Raw genomic sequence first — 20,864 nt, 5'->3', positions numbered from 1 at the left:
GAGAGCGGCACTATGGGCATTATTTGGGGGCACTATGGGGGAGTGGAGCACTATTGGGGCATATGGTGGCACTTGGGGCATTTTTTACTGGCATATTATGGGGGACACTATGGGGAAGGGGGAGAGGAGCACTATGAGGGCATTTACTGGGGCACTATATAGGGGTATTTTATACTGGCATACATTATGGGGACATTAGCTCAACAGCGGGCACTAAGCGGGGGTATTTCATGTACTGTCATATTGTAGGGCGAATTATTAGTACTAGGAGGTATTATTCAGAGCTTTACTACTACTGGGGGGCTATGAGGAACATGATTACTAGTATGGGCACTATAGGGGCATTATTACCACTAAGTATGCTCTGGCAGAGAATTATTTCTATTGGTGGGATTTTGGGGAGCACTGTTACTTTGGGGGGCACCCTGCCACAGTATCAGCTTAGCACAATAATTTTTGGGGGACATTATCTTTATACTATTAGTGTCTGGGCAGTTATTTTTTAGAGCACTGTGTGCCAATAATTGTTGAAGGGGGCACTATCTGTGTGGTAGTAGTATTTTCAGGGGGACTTTCTCTGCAGTATAGTATTGGGGGTGGCAGAAAAGGGTGTTCAGAAGATGTGAAGATAATGGAAATGTGGGAAACTAATGTCTGCTTGTCAATCTCTGCAGAGACGGGGGATGGCTGAAAAATCATCATGGCGGTCTGGTCTGAATGGAGAAGATAAAGAAAGAGAATGTCTTCAACAAAGGTGACATCACTGTATGTAAGAGGTATGTGGCGCTATGTAGGAGAGGAGATGCTCCAGCTCCTCCCCCTGCCATTTGCAGAAGGAGGATTCAGAGCTGGGTGAGGACGGCCAAAGGGGGCAGCAGGCCACGGGCGGGTGGCAGATGGTGGGGGGGAACCACAGGCCTTGAGCAGGATCTGGGGAGGGAGGAGCTTCCTGGCTGTAGCTTGTTGTATAAGCAGGCAGTGCAGCCAGGACAGGCCCTCCCCTCTTCGTATGATGTGTAGAGACAGGCCTCAACAATAGAATTCCAGCTGTACAGTGTTTGTTGGGAGTGGCCTATTATATGTAGGAGGGGCTTTTAATAATGGGCGGGGCAAAAAAAGTGCAGCGCACACCGCATTATTCTGTTCCTGCAGAGCTTTTAGAATCGCCAAGTAAAAGAATCAGCGCAACACACTACACCCCCCTCCCCCCCTGCATTTTTTTTTATATAAAGGGGGCTTTGAAAAATGGGCAGGCAAAAGAATTGGCACAGCGTACTACACGTGCCACATTTTTTTGCCTTTCGGACCCCCCCTAGACAAAATTCCTGGGTGCTCCCCTGGTCAGGAGTGATTCTTGACCATTCCTCTTTACAGAACTGTTTCAGTTCAGCAATATTCTTGGGATGTCTGGTGTGAATCGCTTTCTTGAGGTCATGCCACAGCATCTCAATCAGGTTGAGGTCAGGACTCTTACTGGGCCACTCCAGAAGGCGTATTTTCTTCTGTTTAAGCCATTCTGCTGTTGATTTACTTCTATGCTTTGGGTCGTTGTCCTGTTGCAACACCCATCTTTTGTTGAGCTTCAGCTGGTGGACAGATGGCCTTAAGTTCTCCTGCAAAATGTCTTAATAAACTTTGGAATTCTTTTTTCCTTCGATGATAACAATCCTTCCAGGCCCTGACGCAGCAAAGCAGCCCCAAACCATGATGCCCCCACCACCATACTTCACAGTTGGGATGAGGTTTTGATGTTGGTGTGCTGTGCCTCTTTTTCTCCACATATAGTGTTGTGTGTTTCTTCCAAACAACTCAACTTTGGTTTCATCTGTCCACAGAATATTTTGCCAGTACTGCTGTGGAACATCCAGGTGCTCTTGTGCAAACTGTAAACCTGCAGCAATGTTTTTTTTTGGACAGCAGTGGCTTCCTCTGTGGTATCCTCCCATGAAATCTATTCTTGTTTAGTGTTTTACGTATCGTAGATTCGCTAACAGGGATGTTAGCATATGCCAGAGACTTTTGTAAGTCTTTAGCTGACACCCTAGGATTCTTCTTCACCTCATTGAGCAGTCTGCGCTGTGCTCTTGCAGTCATCTTTACAGGACGGCCACTCCTAGGGAGAGTAGCAGCAGTGCTGAACTTTCTCCATTTATAGACAATTTGTCTTACGGTGAACTGATGAACAGCAAGGCTTTTGGAGATACTTTTATAACCCATTCCAGCTTTATGTCAACAATTCTTAATCGTAGGTCTTCTGAGAGCTCTTTTGTGCGAGGCATAAATCACATCAGGCAATGCTTCTTGTTAAAAACAAACTCCGAACTGGTGTGTGTTTTTTATAGGCCAGGGCAGCTGTAACCAACACTTCCAATCTCATCTCATTGATTGGACTCTAGTTGACTGACACCTCACTCCAATTAGCTCTTGGAGATGTCATTAGTCCAGGGGTTCACATACTTTTTGCACCTGCACTGTGAATGTTTACATTGTGTGTTCAATAAAAACATGGTAACATTTAATTCTTTGTGTGTTATTAGTTTAACCACTTAAGGACCACAGGTTTATACCCCCCTAAAGACCAGGCCCTTTTTTACAAATCGGCACTACACTACTTTCACCGTTTATTGCTCGGTCATGCAACTTACCACCCAAATGAATTTTACCTCCTTTTCTTCTCACTAATAGAGCTTTCATTTGGTGGTATTTCATTGCTGCTGACATTTTTACTTTTTTTGTTATTAATCGAAATTTAACGATTTTTTTGCAAAAAAAATGACATTTTTCACTTTCAGTTGTAAAATTTTGCAAAAAAAACGAGATCCATATAGAAATTTTGCTCTAAATTTATAGTTCTACATGTCTTTGATTAAAAAAAAAATGTTTGGGTAAAAAAAAAATGGTTTGGGTAAAAGTTATAGCGTTTACAAACTATGGTACAAAAATGTGAATTTCCGCTTTTTGAAGCAGCTCTGACTTTCTGAGCACCTGTCATGTTTCCTGAGGTTCTACAATGGCCAGACAGTACAAACACCCCACAAATGACCCCATTTCGGAAAGTACACACCCTAAGGTATTCGCTGATGGGCATAGTGAGTTCATAGAACTTTTTATTTTTTGTCACAAGTTAGCGGAAAATGATGATTTTTTTTTTTATTTTTTTTTTCTTACAAAGTCTCATATTCCACTAACTTGTGACAAACAATAAAAACTTCTATGAACTCACTATGCCCATCACGAAATACCTTGGGGTCTCTTCTTTACAAAATGGGGTCACTTGTGGGGTAGTTATACTGCCCTGGCATTCTAGGGGCCCAAATGTGTGGTAAGGAGTTTGAAATCAAATTCTGTAAAAAATGACCTGTGAAATCCGAAAGGTGCTCTTTGGAATATGGGCCCCTTTGCCCACCTAGGCTGCAAAAAAGTGTCACACATCTGGTATCTCTGTATTCAGGAGAAGTTGAGGAATGTGTTTTGGGGTGTCTTTTTACATATACCCATGCTGGAGATCAACTCTCTTACCTTCCGTTCCTGTGAGCGCGCGCGCCTGTGTGCGCGCGTTCACAGGAAATCTCGGCTCACGCGAGATGACGCCTATTGGCGTTAGCGTAGCCTGGGGGAGCCGCTGCAATGACGCCTTTCGGCGTTAGCGTGGCGGCAAGCGGTTAAGCAGACTGTGACTGTCTATTGTTGTGACTTAGATGAAGATCAGATCACATTTTATGACCAATTTGTGCAGAAATCCATATCATTCTAAAGGGTTCACATACTTTTTCTTGCAACTGTATGGGGTGTTTCTGTAAACTGCAGAGTCAGGGTAATGAATATTAAGTTTTGTTTGGCTGTTAACCCTGCTTTGTTACTGGAAAAAGGGGATTCAAATAGAAAATTTGGCAAAAAAATTGCTGTTTTGGCACCGTTTTTTATTTTTTTTGACCGTGTTCATCTGAGGGGTTAAGTCATGGGGTATTTTTATAGAACAGATTCTTATGGACGCGGCAATACCTAATATATTTTTTTAAATTAATTTAGGTTTTACACTATATTATCCTTTTTTTAAACAAAAAAAAACCTTTTAGTATCTCCATAATCTAAGTCGTATTTTTATTTTTTTAGTTTTTAGCCGATTGTCTTAGGTAGGGGCTCATTTTTTGCGGGATGAGAGGATGGTTTTATTGGCACTATTTTGGGGGGCATATGACTTTTTGATCGCTTGCTATTACACTTTGTGTGATGTAAGGTGACAAAAAAATACCCCCTTTTTGCACCGTTTTAATACTTTTTTTTTACGTGTTCATCTGAGGGGTTAGGTCATGGGGTGTTTTTTATAGAGCAGATTCTTACGGACGCGACGATACCTAATATGTCTACTTATTTATTTATTTTAGTTTTACATAATATATATTTTTTTTAAATATATTTTTTTTGGTGTCTCAAGTCTGAGAACCATAGTTCTTTTTCCGATTGTCAGTAGCTAAATGGAATTAAAATTGGGGAAGGGGATTATAAATGTAGTACTCCATCCGGATGATCGGGGCTTGTGTCACACTGAGTGGTGGTGTCCTTCCATATCCCCCTCCTGTGACACAGTCTGCACTTTTTTTGGGACCGTCCCTTCTTTCCAGTATGGGGGACCACACCTGGAAAGTGTTGGCCAGGGACAATCCGGGCACCTCCAGTTCCCGAGATACTCCGGCCTGCTTTTTCCCAGTCAGAAAAGATCAGGTCCTTGAGGACTGCCTTATAGAACTGAAAAATTTCCCTGTGTTGCCAGCGCTCTGGGACAGCACAAAAGATTTGTACAAGGCAACCTGTACCGAGTAGACTGCAACTTTTTTGTACCATGCCCGGGTTTTGCGCATGGCGTTATATGGCTTGAGGACTTGATCAGAGAGATCAACTCCTCCCATATACCGATTGTAGTCGACGATACAATCGGGCTTGAGGACCTTTGCCGCGGTACCTCGTACAGGGACAGGGGTGATGCCGTTCCCAGAATTGTGGACAGTACAAGGACATACCTCTTGTCCTTATATCTAACTAGCAACAGGTTTCCACTGGTAAGGGCACAGGGCCTCACTCCTGGGGATAGGTACCAGGAGGGGGAGGGTAGGGAGGCCGCATTGATTTTTCTGCACAGTCCCACAAGCGGACGTGGATCTGGCGGCGAGGGACTGGAACAGGGGATACTAGTATAAAAGTTATCGACGTACAGGTGGTAACCCTTATCTAGCAGTGGGTGCATAAGGTCCCACACAAGTTTCCCGCTAACACCCAGAGTGGGGGGGACATTCTGGGGGTTGAATACAGGAATCTCGCCCCTCGTACACACGAAACTTGTAAGTGTTACCCTAAGGTACTCTCAAAAAGTTTGTACAGCTTCACTCCATACCTCACCCGCTTAGAGGAAACATACTGGCGGAAAAGGAGTCTCCCCTTGAAAGCAATGAGAGACTAATCAACCACGACCTCCCTTCCAGGTACATAGGCCTCCAAAAATGTGGCCCCAAAGTGATCGATGACCGGCCTGATTTTATAAAGGCGTTCATAGGCAGGATCACATTGGGGGGGACATGCTGCATTATCTGCATAATGCAGGCATTTCCGAATGGCCTCAAAACAGGAGCGTGTCATGGCCGTACTGTAAAGTGAGCCTGGTAGAGGACGTCCCCACTCCAGTACAGCCTGACACTGGGTTTTTTGACTAGGCCCATGTGCAGCATGAGGCCCCAAAACGTCCTCATCTCGGCTTCACTGACCGGAGTCCAGCCACCGGCCCTAGCCAAAAAGGAGCCCGGGTATTGAGCAATAAACTGTTGGGCGTACAAGTTTGTTTGCTCCACCATCAGATTCACAAAGTGGTCACTGAAAAGAAGACTAAAATAGTCCTATTCAGTGAAGCCTACTGTGGGAATCTGGATTCCTGGTTGGCCAACAAAATCAGGAATCACAGGCTCAAAATCCTCTGGGGTACACCATGCATGTTCACCGGTAGGGGGCTCAGGTGGACTTATCTGGTGGGCCGGAAAACTAGTATGAGCCCCAGAGCTGCTTGTACTGGTGTGGGCCACAGGGTCCCTGGCATGGCGGTCCCCTTTCTCCGCAGCCTTGGGGGATGATGATGAGGACTCGGATGACAAGAGGAAAGTGGGGTCATCCTCGTCCTCACTGGGGCTCTCTGAGTCGGAGGCAAGCTGGGCGTATGCCTCCTCGGCCGAGAACACCCGGCGAGCCTATAGGGGAGTGTTTGTGTGCGTGTGCGTGCGTTATTTAGTGTGTGTGGGGGGGGGGGGGGGCACGGGTGTTCGCAGACCTAAGAGAAAAAAAAAACTAAAAAAAAAAAAAAAAAGTGAAAACCCCAAAAAAGGCAAAAAATAAAAATATTTTAACTCGCTGATCAGCTGTCCGAAGCTGATCAGCGGTGGGATGGGCGATGCGCTAACAGAGGCCGGACGCTAAGAGTGCCGGCCACAGTCAGCATATGCAAAAAAATATAAAAAATGCTTGCGCCCCAAAAAAATGTGTGAGGGGGGGCAGGGGGGGAAGCTGCAGCACCCCTGGGGGGTCTAGGGTCACACAGCTGTGCTGTAGACCCCAGACACCCGATCAGGGTGATGCAACAGTGAAACTTTTTTTTTTTTTTCCTAAACTTTCCCTGAATATCCCTGCCTAACCTAACCTTTTCCTAACCTGTCCCTATGTACCTTTTTAGTGCCAGATGGCACTATGGAGGGTCAAAACATGTGCTGGGCAGAGATGGGGGTGCTGGGCACAGATCCGACGCTCTCTCTCCTCGCTCCCGGACACAGAATAGAGGAGGAGAGCTGGGGGGGAGTTAACCCCCGCCCGTGCAGCCAATAGCAAGCGATCCTAAAGGAGGTAATGTCTCCATCACCTCTCAGGATCGCAGGATGGTGATTGGTGGTGTATTATCGGGTCACCAGAGACCCGAATAACCTGGAAACGCAGCAAACTGCAGGTCTGAATTGAACTGGGGGGGGGGGCGGGGGCCACAGGACCCCACTCGGCATTGTGACAGAGTGCCTGCTGAATGAATTCATTTTTATTTATAAAAAATAAAGAAAAATTTACCAAAAATTTTGAAAAATTTGAAAATTTCCAAATTTCACTGTATCTACTTTTATAATAGATAGTAATAACTCCAAAAATAGTTATTACTCTACATTTCCCATATGTCTACTTCATGTTTGGATCATTTTGCGAATGCCATTTTATTTTTGGGGGAAGTTAGAAGGCCTAGAAGGTAAGAAGCAAATCTTAAAATTTTTCTGAAAATTTCCAAAACCCACTTTTTAAGGACCAGTTCAGGTCTGAAGTCACTTTGTGAGGCTTACATAATAAAAACCACCCAAAAGTGACCCCATTTTAGAAACTACGCCCCTCATGGTATTCAAAACCTATTTTATAAACTTTGTTAACCCTTTAGGGTCAGAATTTCCATTTTAATCAACTTTTTTCCGCTAACAAAGCAAGAGTTAACAGCCAAACAAAACTCAATATTTATTGCCCTGATTCTGTAGTTCACAGAAACAGCCCATATGTGGTCAGAAACTGCTGTACGGGCACACGGCAGGGCACAGAAGAAAAGGAACGCCATATGGTTTTTGGAATGCAGATTTCACTGGGATAATTTTAAACTGCCATATCACATTTGAAGCCCCCCTAATGCACCCCTAGAGTAGAAACTCTATAAAATTACCCCATTTTGGAAACTATGGGATAAGGTGGCAGTTTTGTTGGTACTGTTTTAGGGTACATATGATTTTTGGTTGCTCTATATTACACTTTTTGTGAGGCAAGTTAACAATAGCTGTTTTGGCACCGTTTTTATTTTTTATTATTTACAATGTTTATCTGACAGGTTAGATCACATGGTATTTTTATAGAGCAGGTTGTTACGGACACGACAGTATGAAATATGACTTTTTGGTTGATTGTTTCAGTTTTACATAATAAAGCATTTTTAAAAAAAATATTTTTTTGTGTATCAATATTCTGAAAGACAGTCGCCCAAAAAAACCTATGGCTTTCAGAATATTGATAGACAAAAATAACTATTTTTTTCAAAAATGCTATATTATGTAAAACTGAAACAATCAAGTGTAAAATAGAAAAAAAAATGAGCCCCTACATTAGACATGTAGGGGTTCATTTTTTTTGGTATGAAATTATGGTTTGATTGGTACTATTTTAGGGTGCATATGACTTTTTGATTGCTTGGTATTACACTTTTTGTGATATAAGGTGACAAAAAATGCCTTTGACACACTTTTTTTTTTTTTTTTTACGGTGTTCACATAAGGGGTTAGTTCATGTGATATTTTTATATAGCAGGTTCTTATGGATGCGGCGATACCTAATATGTATACTTTTTTATTTATTTAAGTTTTACACTCATTTTTTAAACAAACAAAAATCATGTTTTAGTGTCTCCATATTCTGAAAGCCATAGTTTAGTCTTAGTTAGGATCTCATTTTTTGCAGAATGAAATGACTGTTTGGTATGATTTTGGGGTGCTTATGACTTTTTCATCGTTTGCTATTACACTTTTTGTGATTACACAGTTTTTATATTTTTTCTTTTTTACAGTGTTCATCTGAGGGGTTAGGTAATATGATATTTTTATAGAGCAAGTCTTTACGGACGCAGTGATACCTAATATGTCAACTTTTTCTTTTTTACATTTAACACAATAAAAGCATTTTTGAAACAAAAAAAATCATGCTTTATTGTCTCCATAGTCTGAGAGCCAGAGTTTTATTTTTTGGGCGATTGTCTTAGGAAGGGACATGAACGGTGCTGGGCGTTAAGCCATGTACAGTTGTGCCGTACGGCGCTGGTCGTTAAGGCATTAATATAGTAAACAATATAGCACAGCGCCGTGATGTTTTGCTGACACACACAGCCATTTAAATTCAGCTGCATTTCAGGGGCGTGACTTGCCCCTTGGGATTTTTAAACCGTTTCTCATCTGCTAATTTTTCTGTTAGAAATAACGGAGATGGCACCAGACTGGCAGCCATTTCGGTAAGAGTTGTTGACTTCCTAGGCAACCTGTCAGAGTCTATATAAACTGGATGCAGGAGTCCATTTTGTAGTAGTGAGTTCAGAGAGAGAGCAGCAGAATAGAGAGCTGTGTTATCACGGCACTGACAGCGATACCCAATGTGTGCAGGACTCTAGACAGAACCTAAGATATAGAGCCTAGATACTATTCATTTAAGAAAGGTATCATTTAAATGTTAAACCCCTATTGTTTACATTTCATGCCCTATGTCTTGTCTACCATTTTTCTGTAAATCTTTGAAAACACATCTTGTTATACCTAACTTTGTTCCATTAAAAAGAACTATTTCTTTTTAATTGTCTGTTTCCTTTCACTCTGAAATATTAACAGCTTGAGAATCCAACTTGCTTCAGGAGAGAATTGGTATATTCTAGTGTTATGGTTAAGGGTAACTGTATGACGATTGGACAGTCCCCATACATATACAATCAGATGTGGGTCATCTGAGAATAGATTGTTGTGTCCAGGAAAGTGACCAATAGGTCTTTGGCATAGAACCCAAGTCTTACAGTGCAATAGGTCATAGGCGATCAAAAAGATATCGATCGGCAGAGAGCGACTTGATGCTTAATTGACGGTAAATTGCCATTTACTGTATCAAAATCCCTGATCCTCAGGTTTAATGTGGTTCTTTTTACGAACCTTGTGGCAGCAAGTATAGGGTTTGGGTAGTTGATGCTTTGATTGATTCTCAGCACCCATATATTGTCACGGCTGTGTTACGCGGACAGGCTCTTTCCGGCAGGTGCCTGTGTTACCAGTAGCAACTGCAGGTGGTTGTGCCAGAGTTAGCTTGGCTGTGGGGGTGGTACATGACAATCTGCTTTTCTCATAACTCTGTAAATAAGTTGAAAACAGTTGAGGGTCGCTGTACACACTGATTCAGTCCAATCATTGCTAACAGACACCCCTGCACAAGGGAAAATGTAATGCCCCATTGTCAATTTATTCATGAAGAGCCCTAAGAAAAGATGATCCAGATTTGCTATTTAATGGAGAATCAGGGGCGGATTGGCCATAGACCCTACAGGGAAATTTCCTGGTGGGCCGATGCCTCAGGGGGCCACCCAAGTCCTCCTCTGTGCAGCTGACTGGGTACATAATGAGATCTCAACATTAATTTACGCTGTGAGAAGCAGGTACTCATGTACTCAGCCAGCGACCGCACATGCCCCCCTATTACCCCATGCTCCATAGACAACTGGAGGAGGAGGACAGAAGATGGTAGCTATTGATGGTCACAACAGAGGGGCAGCTTTTGGGGCAGTACATTGCGCTACATTGTTTTTTGGTTCTGCTGGGATGGTATTTTGGACTATGGTATTGTTGACCCTGCCTACTTCTGTTCATTTGGACCTGCCTACAAAATGGGGCCACTTTTTAGTTTTTTTTTTTTTTCAGGGCCACTGTAGAGAATACAAGTATTTGCAAGAGCAGACAAGTCAATAGTGGTGACAGGCCCTGTTTTTCTCGAAGTAGCTGTTATAACAATTACAAGATTGAAGTAAGGGTCCATTCACTCGACCATATGAATTGGTCCACATCCATTCTGCAATTTTCGGAACAGGTGCGGACCCATTCCTTTTCAATGGTGACGTCAGCACATATGTTAAACTTCAACTCAAATGTTACTGTAACAATAATGTAGTATAATTACATGACTCTTCCAACCACAACTAATGCTGCTTTCTGTTTTTATTGAAAGGAAGTCATTTGTCACAGTCAATGAATGATCTTCTTGGAGTCCACACAACCTTCTCCCTTAAATCTGAGGTACAGCAGTCACCAGAAGATTGGCCTGAATGGACTGAATCAGAGGGTTTCATGAGTGACAACTATGTCAACATCCAGCAAAATACAAAAGAAATGGGTGGTAATCCGGATCCTAAACAGTGGGATGACGATTGTCCTAAACCTGGAACTGCTCATGTCTCAAATCAAGCAAGTGTATATTTAAATGACAAAGGATTTTTAAGTTGGAATGCTGCTTTTAGCTTGGATAATTTTGCAGACAGCAATAATTCCCACTCTCACAAACAGTCACCATCAATAGTACTAGTGACAAAACCTGCACAGGAAAAAGTGTCAGAAAAGAACGTGGAGTCCTGGAATACATTAGGGGATGAATTCACAATAAAGGTCAAGAGCAAAAGCAAAGAGCCAGAATTGGATTGGTTTGCTGACATGGCACCGGAAATAAAACTTTCTACTGCTTTTTCTTCTCTTGGCTGCCATGAAGAGACTGTAAATGAGTTAGATCCCAATTTAGATCCAAATGATAAACAATCAACTACAATTTCATCAAAATTTGCTGCTGCTGTTATTGAAGAGGTAAAAAAAAAAATAATATATATATATATCTTTGTTTTGCAATAATTTGCACCAAATTGATCAAATGTTGCATGTTTTATAAATTTTGTGCATCTTTAAACAGGACATGATATGTCTTGATATGGTACTCCAATTTCTCTACACTGTCACCCTTTTGGAGCAAGGCCTCATGCACATGGCCGCTGTGCCCGTGTTGTGAACCGCAAGATGTGTTGAAATATAGGGATATGTCCTATCTTTTGTGTTGTGGAGGCACGGACACAGAAGCCCTTCAGTAGGCTTCTGTATCTATGCTTCTGCACCACAGAAGATAGGATATGTCCTATCTTTTGCCACATCTTGTGGATCACGGACCGCACCATGATGTGGAATGCACACGGCCTGTACCTGTCTTTTGTGGACTCGTGGTCCATAACATGGGCATCGCGGTCCCACGGTCGTGTGCAAGAGGCCTTAGGCAAATCAGCAGTTGATAAATCTGGAGTAAATAATTAAAAGGGTTTTCTAAGATTTGTATAACTGTTTACCTATCCTCCGGACCCCCACCAATCAGCTGTTTGAGAGGGCACCAGCGCTTCTCCATGCTTACCAAGTACAGCGCCGTACATTATACATCGGCTGTCCTTGGTATCGCAGCTCAGCCCCATTCACTTGGGGCTGAGCTGCGCCTAGGCCATGTGACCAATGAAAGTGTCAAGTGAACGCCGTAAAAAAAATTGAACTCTGACAAAACAACAAATTTTTTGGTCACCTTTCCCCACAAAGTGTAATATTGAATGATCAAAAAATTATATGTACCCAAAAAGGGTACCAATAAAATCAAACTCATCCAAAAAAAACAAAAGGAGTCCCTACATAAGACAATTGGCAGAAAAATAAAAAAATATGGCTTTTAGAAAATGGAGGTACAATGACAATAAAAAATAAATAAATGCTTTATTATGTAGAACTGAAACAAACCAAAAAAGTAGAATTATTATATATTGTCGCCTCCATAACAACTTGCTCTATAAAATCAGCACATTGATCTAACCTGTCAGGTGAACATTGTAAAAACAAAAAATAAAAACTGTACCAGAACAGCCAATTTTTGGATACCTTGCTTCACAAAAAGCATAATATAGAGCAATCAAAAATCATATGTACCCCAAAATAGTACAAACAAAACTGTCACCTTATGCCGAAGTTTCCAAAATGAGGTCAGTTTTTGAGAGTTTCTACTGTAGGGGTGCATCAGGGGGTCTTCAAATGTTACATGGTGTCTACAGTCCACCAAAATCTGCCCTCCAAAAACCATATGGAGCTCCTTTCCTTCTGCATGCTGTCGTGTGCCCATACCACATGTGGGGTGTTTCTGTAAACTGTAGAATCGGGGTAATAGATTGTGAGTTTTGTTTGGCAGTGTTACAGAATAAAAACGGATTAAAATGGAAAATCTGCCAAAAAAGTGAAATTTAGAAATTTCATCTCCATTTTAATTTAAATGGAACAAAGCTTGTAAAATCAGTTTTGAACTTGAGGGGTGTAGTTTCTAAAATAGGGTTATTTTGGGCTGATTTTGATTATGTAAGCCCCACAAAGTGACTTCATAACTGAACAGGTCCTTAAAAAATTTTGGAAATTTTCTTAAATATTTTAAGATTTGCTTCTAAAATTCTAAGCCTTCTAATGTCCTAAAAAATAAAATAACGTTTGCAAAATGATGCAAGCATCAAGTAGACATATGAGAAATGTAAACTATTTTATGAGGTATCACTATCTGTTATAAGCAGAGAAATTGAAATTTTGATAATTGATTTTTTTTTAGAATTTTTGGTAAATAGATTTTTTTTTTTATAAATAAAAGGTGAAATATATTGACTAAAATTTACATGAAGTACAATGTGTTACGAGAAAATAATCTGAGATCCTTCCCCCATTCATATATATTTGTACAAAAAAACTAACTAAAGGCCCTTGCCCATGCATGCATTTTTGCTAAACTGATCGCTATGGCAGACCTATTAAAATAAGGACATCAGTGTAATTAGACTTAGGGTCCATTCATACGTCCGTGGTTTATTGCGGATATCCGCAATACACCCGGCCGGCACCCCCCATAGAACTGCCCATTCTTGTCCGCAATTGCAATCTATTTTGTTGCGGAGCCGCGTCCCGGAAGTTCGGGGCCGCGCTATGGAAACATAGTGTGCTCTCCGCATCCTGTTCTGCCCCATTTAGAATGAATGGGTCCGCACCCGTTCCCGATATTGCGTAACAGATGCGGACCCATTTGTGGACGTCTGAATGGACCCTTAGGCTACTTTCACTGTAGCATTTGAGATCCAGGCGGCTGTTCCAGCAGGGAACAGCTGGCCAGATGTTTCTAAATTCCAGCATTGCCAGAAGTTTTAACTACCGTATAATAGGGACTGGCGGAGATCCAGCTGGATCTCAAGCACTCGTGTGAAACTAGCCTTACACTGGTGTGTACAGTAACACCCACTACACATCCTACCTCAAAGTACCAGACAAGAAGCTGAAAGGAAAGCACATATAAATCTATGACTTCTATTTCTGACTTCTAATCTTAGAGGTATGTTGTACTGTACCATGTGTCTCTACAGACCCAGGATTTCTTTTACACCCCCTTCGCTCCCTGTTTGGTACTCTGGATAAATTGCATTCACCAATATTAGGCTACTTTCACACTCGCGTTTGGTGCGAATCCGTCATGGATCTGCACAGAAAGATCCATTCAGATAATACAACAGTCTGCATATGTTCAGAACGGATCCGACTTTGTATTATTTTTAACATAGCCAAGACGGATCCATCTTGAACACCATTGAAAGTCAATGGAGGACGGATCTGTTTTCTATTGTGCCAGATTGTGTCATAGAAAACAGGTCCGTCCCCATTGACTTACATTGTGTGTCAGAACAGATCCGTTTGGCTCAGTTTCGTTAGACGGACAACAAAACCCTGGTGTCCGCCTCCAAAGTGGAATGGAGACGGAATGGAGGCAAACTGATGCATTCTGAGCGGATCCTTTTTCATTCACAATGCATTAGTGCAAAACTCATCTGTTTTGGACCGCTTGTGAGATCCCTGAACGGATCCCACAAACTGAAAGCCAGTGTGACAGTAGCCTAAGGGCTCATGCACACGACCATATGTATTTTTTCATCTGCAAAAAATATGGATGACGTCCGTGTGCATTATGTATTTTGCGGAACGGAACAGCTGGCCCCTAAAAGAACAGTGTATTCCTTGTCTGTTATGTCGGCAATAATTGGACATTTTTTGCGGAAAGGACATACAGAAACGGAATGCACATGGAGTAACTTCTGTCTTTTTTTTGCAGACCCATTGAAATTAATGGTTCCGCATATGTTCTGCAAAAAAAACAGAAGGGACACGAAATGAAAATACGTTCATGTGCATGAGCCCTAACTGTAACTGGTGCTGTCATTTTAAAAAGTTTTGTAATAGAGATATTCTCTTAACTGTGATTTTCTTGATATAACTATAACAATAAAGTAAAGGTTTTGTCAGAGTCATTAACACCTTCCCGAAACATGACGTACTATTACGTCATGGAAGCCACTGCGTTCCCGCAATTTTGACGTAATAGTACATCATGGTGATCGGGCACCGGAGCAGTGCGTGCGCGATCACTGCAGGGGCCCGGCAATCCCTGGTAGCCGGGTCCCTGCTGTTTCCGCCGGCATCGCTGTAAAAGCCGATGTCGGCGGATTAACCCCTTCTATGCCGCGGTCCGCGTTGACCGCGACATAGAAACATAGAATGTGTCGGCAGATAAGAACCATTTGGCCCATCTAGTCTGCCCAATATACTGAATACTATGAATAGCCCCATGCCCTATCTTATATGAAGGATGGCCTTATGCCTATCCCATGCATGCTTAAACTCCTTCACTGTATTTGCAGCTACCACTTCTGCAGGAAGGATATTCCATGCATCCACTACTCTCTCATTAACCTCTTCAAGACATAGGGTGTACAGGTACGCCCTTATGTCCTGATACTTAAGGACACAGGGCGTACATGTACGCCCTGTGTATTTTCGATCACTGCTGTGCGGCTGGCTGTGATCGCAACCCGGTGCCTGCTCAAATCATGAGCAGGCACCTGGGGGCAAATGCGCGGGGGGGGGGGGGGGGGTCCAGTGACCCCCCCATGTCGGCAATCGCAGCACACCGCAGGTCAATTCAGACCTGTGGTTTTTCTGCGCTTTCTGCAGTTTCTGATCAGAAACTTTAGTATTCCTAAAATATAAATTTATCCCCCCCCCCCGCACCCCTGAGTGATTTTATCCGGGTGGGAGGTGCAGGGGGAGGGTTGCGGGCGGTGCGGGATCCCCCGCCCGCCTCCCTTTGAATAATCGTTGGTGGCAAGTGGGTATACCAGGGTGTCAGCACATTGCTGACACCCTGGTATAAACGGCTGACATCTGTGATGCGATGTCAGCCGTTTAACCCTTTACATACCGCGGTCCGTACGGTCCTGTCCTTACCCTTCCCCGTCTGCGAAGTTATGGCAGACGGGGAAGGTTCCTATGACAACAGGACGCCTTCTCGGACATCCTGCTGTCCATGGTGCTAAAGGCATAGATCTGTTCAGACAAAGTGTAAGTAAAATACAGTACAGTACACTATATAGTGTACTGTACTGTATTATACAGACATCAGACCCACTGGATCTTCAAGAACCAAGTGGGTCTGGGTAAAAAAAAAAGTAAAAATCAAAAAACACATTTATCACTGATTAAAAATGAAAAAAATAAAATTCCCTACACATGTTATATATCAACGCGTCCGTAACGACCTGATCTATAAAACGTTCATGTTACTTTACCCGAACGGTGAACGCCATAAAAATAAAAAAACTATGATGAAATTGAAATTTTGCCCACCTTACTTCCCAAAAAAGGTAATAAAAGTGATCAAAAATGTTGTATGTACGCCAAAATAGTACCAATCAAACCGTCACCTCATCCCGCAAAAAATGAGACCCTACCTAAGATAATCGCCCAAAAACTGAAAAAATTATGGCTCTCAGAATATGGAGACACTAAAACTAGATTTTTTTTTGTTTCAAAAATGAAATAATTGTGTAAAACTTACATAAATAAAAAAAAGTATACATATTAGGTATCGCCGCGTCCGTAATAACCTGCTCTATAAAAATATCACATGACCTAACCCCTCAGGTGAATACCGTTAAAAAAAAAAAAAAAACGGTGTGAAAAAGCAATTTTTTGTCACCTTACTTCACAAAAAGTGTAATAGCAAGCGATCAAAAAGTCATATGCACCCCAAAATAGTGCCAATCAAACCGTCATCTCATTCCGCAAAAATCATACCCTACCCAAGATAATCGACCAAAAACTGAAAAAATTATGGCTCTCAGAATATGGAGACACTAAAACTTGATTTTTTTTGTTTCAAAAATGAAATCATTGTGTAAAACTTACATAAATAAAAAAATTGTATACATATTAGGTATCGCCGCGTCCGTGACAACCTGCTCTATAAAAATATTACATGATCTAACCTGTCAGATGAATGTTGAAAATAAAAAATAAAAACGGTGCCAAAACAGCTATTTCTTGTTACCTTGCCTCACAAAAAGTGTAATATAGAGCAACCAAAAATCATATGTACCCTAAACTAGTACCACCCTATCCCGTAGTTTCTAAAATGGGGTCAATTTTTTGGAGTTTCTACTCTAGGGGTGCATCAGGGGGGCTTCAAATGGGACATTGTGTCAAAAAAAACGGTCCAGCAAAATCTGCCTTCCAAAACCGTATGGCATTCCTTTCCTTCTGCACCCTGCTGTGTGCCCGTACAGTGGTTTACGACCACATATGGGGTGTTTCTGTAAACTACAGAATCAGAGCCATAAATATAGAGTTTTGTTTGGCTGTTAACCCTTGCTTTGTAACTGGAAAAAAAATATTAAAATGGAAAATCTGCCAAAAAAGTGAAATTTTGAAATTGTATCTCTATTTTTCATTAAATCTTGTGGAACACCTAAAGGGTTAACAAAGTTTGTAAAATCAGTTTTGAATACCTTGAGGGGTGTAGTTTCTTAGATGGGGTCACTTTTATGGAGTTTCTACTAGGGGTGCATCAGGGGGGCTTCAAATGGGACATGGTGTCAAAAAAACCAGTCCAGCAAAATCTGCCTTCCAAAACCATACGGCGCACCTTTCCCTCTACGCCCTACTGTGTACCCGTACAGTAGTTTACGGCCACATATGGGGTGTTTCTGCAAACTAGAAAATCGGGGCAATAAATTTAGCATTTTGTTTGGCTGTTAACCCTTGATTTGTTACTGGAAAAAATGGATTAAAATGGAAAATTTGCCCAAAAAAGTAAAATTCTCAAATTTCATCTCCATTTGCCAATAACTCTTGTGCAACACCTAAAGGGTTAACAAAGTTTATAAAATCAGTTTTGAATACCTTGAGGGGTGTAGTTTCTTAGGTGGGTCACTTTTATGGAGTTTCTACTCTAGGGGTGCATCAGGGGGGCTTTAAATGGGACATGGTGTCAAAAAAAACAGTCCAGCAAAATCTGCCTTCCAAAAACCAGATTTTTGACCATTCCTCTAGTTTTCCTAAATCCTTTTCCATTTGGTGTATCCCTCCAGGAACATCAACCCTGATTACAATCTTTGGGGTTTGTGTCGGGTGAGGGAGTGCATTGAGTCCCCTGCTGCTGTGGCGGGGACTCGATGTGTCAGAAGGCAGCCCAATGCCGTGCAGAGGCTGCCCAATGCCTTGCACGGCATCGGGACCTGCCTTCTACGGGTGCCCAGGAGATCCAGCCTCAGGCTGGGTCTCCTAGGCAACCTGTTCGTGTACTACTCAATGTAGTACACGAACTGGCAATGCATTACAATACAGATCTATTTTAATGCATTGCAGAGGGGATCAGACCCCCAAAAGTGAACATCAGAAATAAAGTAAAGAAAAAAAAGTTTTAAAAAAAGTGTTTTTAACGCCTTTCGTCCGCCCATAGGATATAAACGTCCTATGGGTGGACGTCTATTTCTGACAGCACGTTTTAAAACGTCCTGTCAGAATAGCAGCTGCACGCTAATCGTGCAGCTGCTGATCGGGTTGCCCGCTGTCGGTGACAGCAGGGCAACCCTAAGACAAGGCAGGGACAGAGCCCAGGTGTCCCTGCCTTCACGATCGCTGCAGACACAGCGCTCACCGAGCGCTGTGTCTGCAGAGCAGGAAGCGCTGTGCGCTTCCTGTACCGGCCCGGCGGTCATGTGACCGCCGTGACCGGAGAGTGCAGGGGCTGTGTGAGGTCTCTCAGAGACCTCGATCAGCCCTGCTGTGAGGCTGTACAGCGCAGGATTGCTGCTGTACAGCCTCTATAGGGGTGCATTTGTCCTGTAACTGGGGCTACTATGTCAGCCGCAGTTACAGGAGAAATCAACAGTGTAAAAAAAAATAAAAAGTGAAGTAAATGTCCCCCAGAGGTCTTGTATGACCTTATGGGGGATGAAAAGTGTAAAATAAAATAAAAATAAAAATAAAGGGTTGAAAAAATAAAATAAAAAAAAGTTTCACATGTAAAAAAAAAAAAAAAAAAGTAAGGAATAAAAAAAAAAAAAATTAAAATAGAAAAAATAAAATAAAATAGACATATTTAGTATTTGCCGCGTCCGTAAAAACCAGCTCTATAAAAATATCACATGACCTAACCCCTCGGGTGAACACCGTAAAAAAGTAAATAAAAAAAACTGTGTCAAAACAAGCAATTTTTGTCACCTTGCATCACAAAAGGTGCAACACCAAGTGATCAAAAACGTGTATGTCCCACAAAATGGTACCAATAAAACCGCACCTCATCCCGCAAAAATGAGCCCCTACATAAGAAAATCTCTCAAAAAATAAAAAAACTATAGCTCTTAGAACCATGGAGACACTAAAACATAATTTTTTGGTTTCAAAAATGCTATTATTGTGTTAAAGTGAAACAAATAAAAAAAAGTATACATATTAGGTATTGCCGCGTCCCGTAAAAACCAGCTCTATAAAAATATCACATGACCTAACCCCTCGGTGAACACCGTAAAAAAAACAAAAAAAAAACTGTGTCAAAACAAGCAATTTTTGGCGCCCTTGCAATCACAAAAGGTGCAACACCAAGTGATCAAAAATGCGTATGTCCCACAAAATGGTACCAATAAAACCGTCACCTCATCCCGCAAAAAATGAGCCCCTACATAAGAAAATCTCTCAAAAAATAAAAAAACTATAGCTCTCAGAACAAGGACACATTAAAAACATAATTTTTTGGTTTCAAAAATGCTATTATTGTGGTAAAACTTTAATAAATGAGAAAAAGTATACATATTAGGTATCGCCACGTCCGTAACAATCTGCTCTATAAAAATGTCACTTGACTGAACCCCTCAGGTGAACGCTGTAAAAATAAATAAATAGAAACTGAGCTAAAAACCAACCCAATTTTTTGGTCACCTTGCCCTATAAAGTGTTATAATGAATGATCAAAAATCATAAGTACCCAAAAATAGTACTAAAAAAAACTGGCACCTTATCCCCTAGTTTCCAAAATGGGGTCACTTCTTGGAGTTTCCCACTGTAAGTGTGCATCAGGGGGCTTCAAATGGGACATGGCAATCTAAAAACCATGTGGAGTTCCTTTCCTTCTGCGCCCTGGCCGTGTGCCCATACAGCAGTTTAACGACCACAATGTGGGGTGTTTCTGTAAACCGCAGATCCTGGGTAATAATATATTGAGGTTTTTTTGGCTATTAACCATCGATGTGTTAAAGAAAAAAATTGATTAAAATGGAAAATCTGCCAAAAAGTGAAATAAGAATTGCTTCTAAACTTCTAAGCCTTCTAACGTCCTAAAAAAATAAAATGACAATTTCCAAAATGATGCCAACATAAAGTAGACATATGGGGAATGTTAAATAATAAATATTTATGAGTATCACTTTCTGTTTTAAAAAGCAGAGAAATTGAAATTTAGAAAATGCGAATTTTTCAAATTTTTTGGTAAATTTGGGATTTTTCATAAATAAAGTGAAATATTTTGACTCAAATTTATGACTATCATGAAGTACAATGTGTCACGAGAAAACAATCTCTGAATGACTTGGATAAATAAAGGCGTTCCAAAGTTATTACCACATAAAGTGAGATATGGTCAGTTTTTGCAAAATTTGCCTGGTCAGGAAGGGGCAAAGGGCCCAGATGGGAAGTGGTTAATAAAAAAACGAAAAAAAAAAAACGCTCCTTTCCGCTTATTTTAAAGTAAAAAACAGAAAAAAAAAAAAAAATTTAGGTATTGCCGCGTCTGTAATGACCGGCTCTATAAATATATCACATGATCCACCCTGTCCAATAAACAACAAAAAACTATTTTAAAAAAACGGTGTAAAGAAAAAA

At 41.5% G+C, this 20,864-nt stretch overlaps 1 protein-coding gene across 3 annotated transcripts in view; it reads left to right on the top strand.

Annotated features, from left to right (window-relative positions):
* The window catches only part of SCYL3 (SCY1 like pseudokinase 3), a 387,880-nt gene that overhangs the window by 327,650 nt on the left and 39,366 nt on the right, over nt 1-20,864 (top strand). For 2 of the 3 annotated variants that reach the window (XM_040407295.1, XM_040407294.1), the window contains one exon: nt 10,792-11,417. The exons of the other annotated variant lie outside the window; for it this stretch is intronic. In XM_040407295.1, the coding sequence (XP_040263229.1) occupies nt 10,792-11,417 (626 nt within the window). The remainder of the gene's footprint in view (nt 1-10,791; nt 11,418-20,864) is intronic. 3 annotated transcript variants of the gene reach the window in all.

The sequence above is a fragment of the Bufo bufo genome, chromosome 9 (genome assembly GCF_905171765.1).
Source record: "Bufo bufo chromosome 9, aBufBuf1.1, whole genome shotgun sequence".
NCBI classification, from domain to species: Eukaryota; Metazoa; Chordata; class Amphibia; order Anura; family Bufonidae; genus Bufo; species Bufo bufo.
This window is presented reverse-complemented; position numbering and strand designations above follow the sequence as displayed.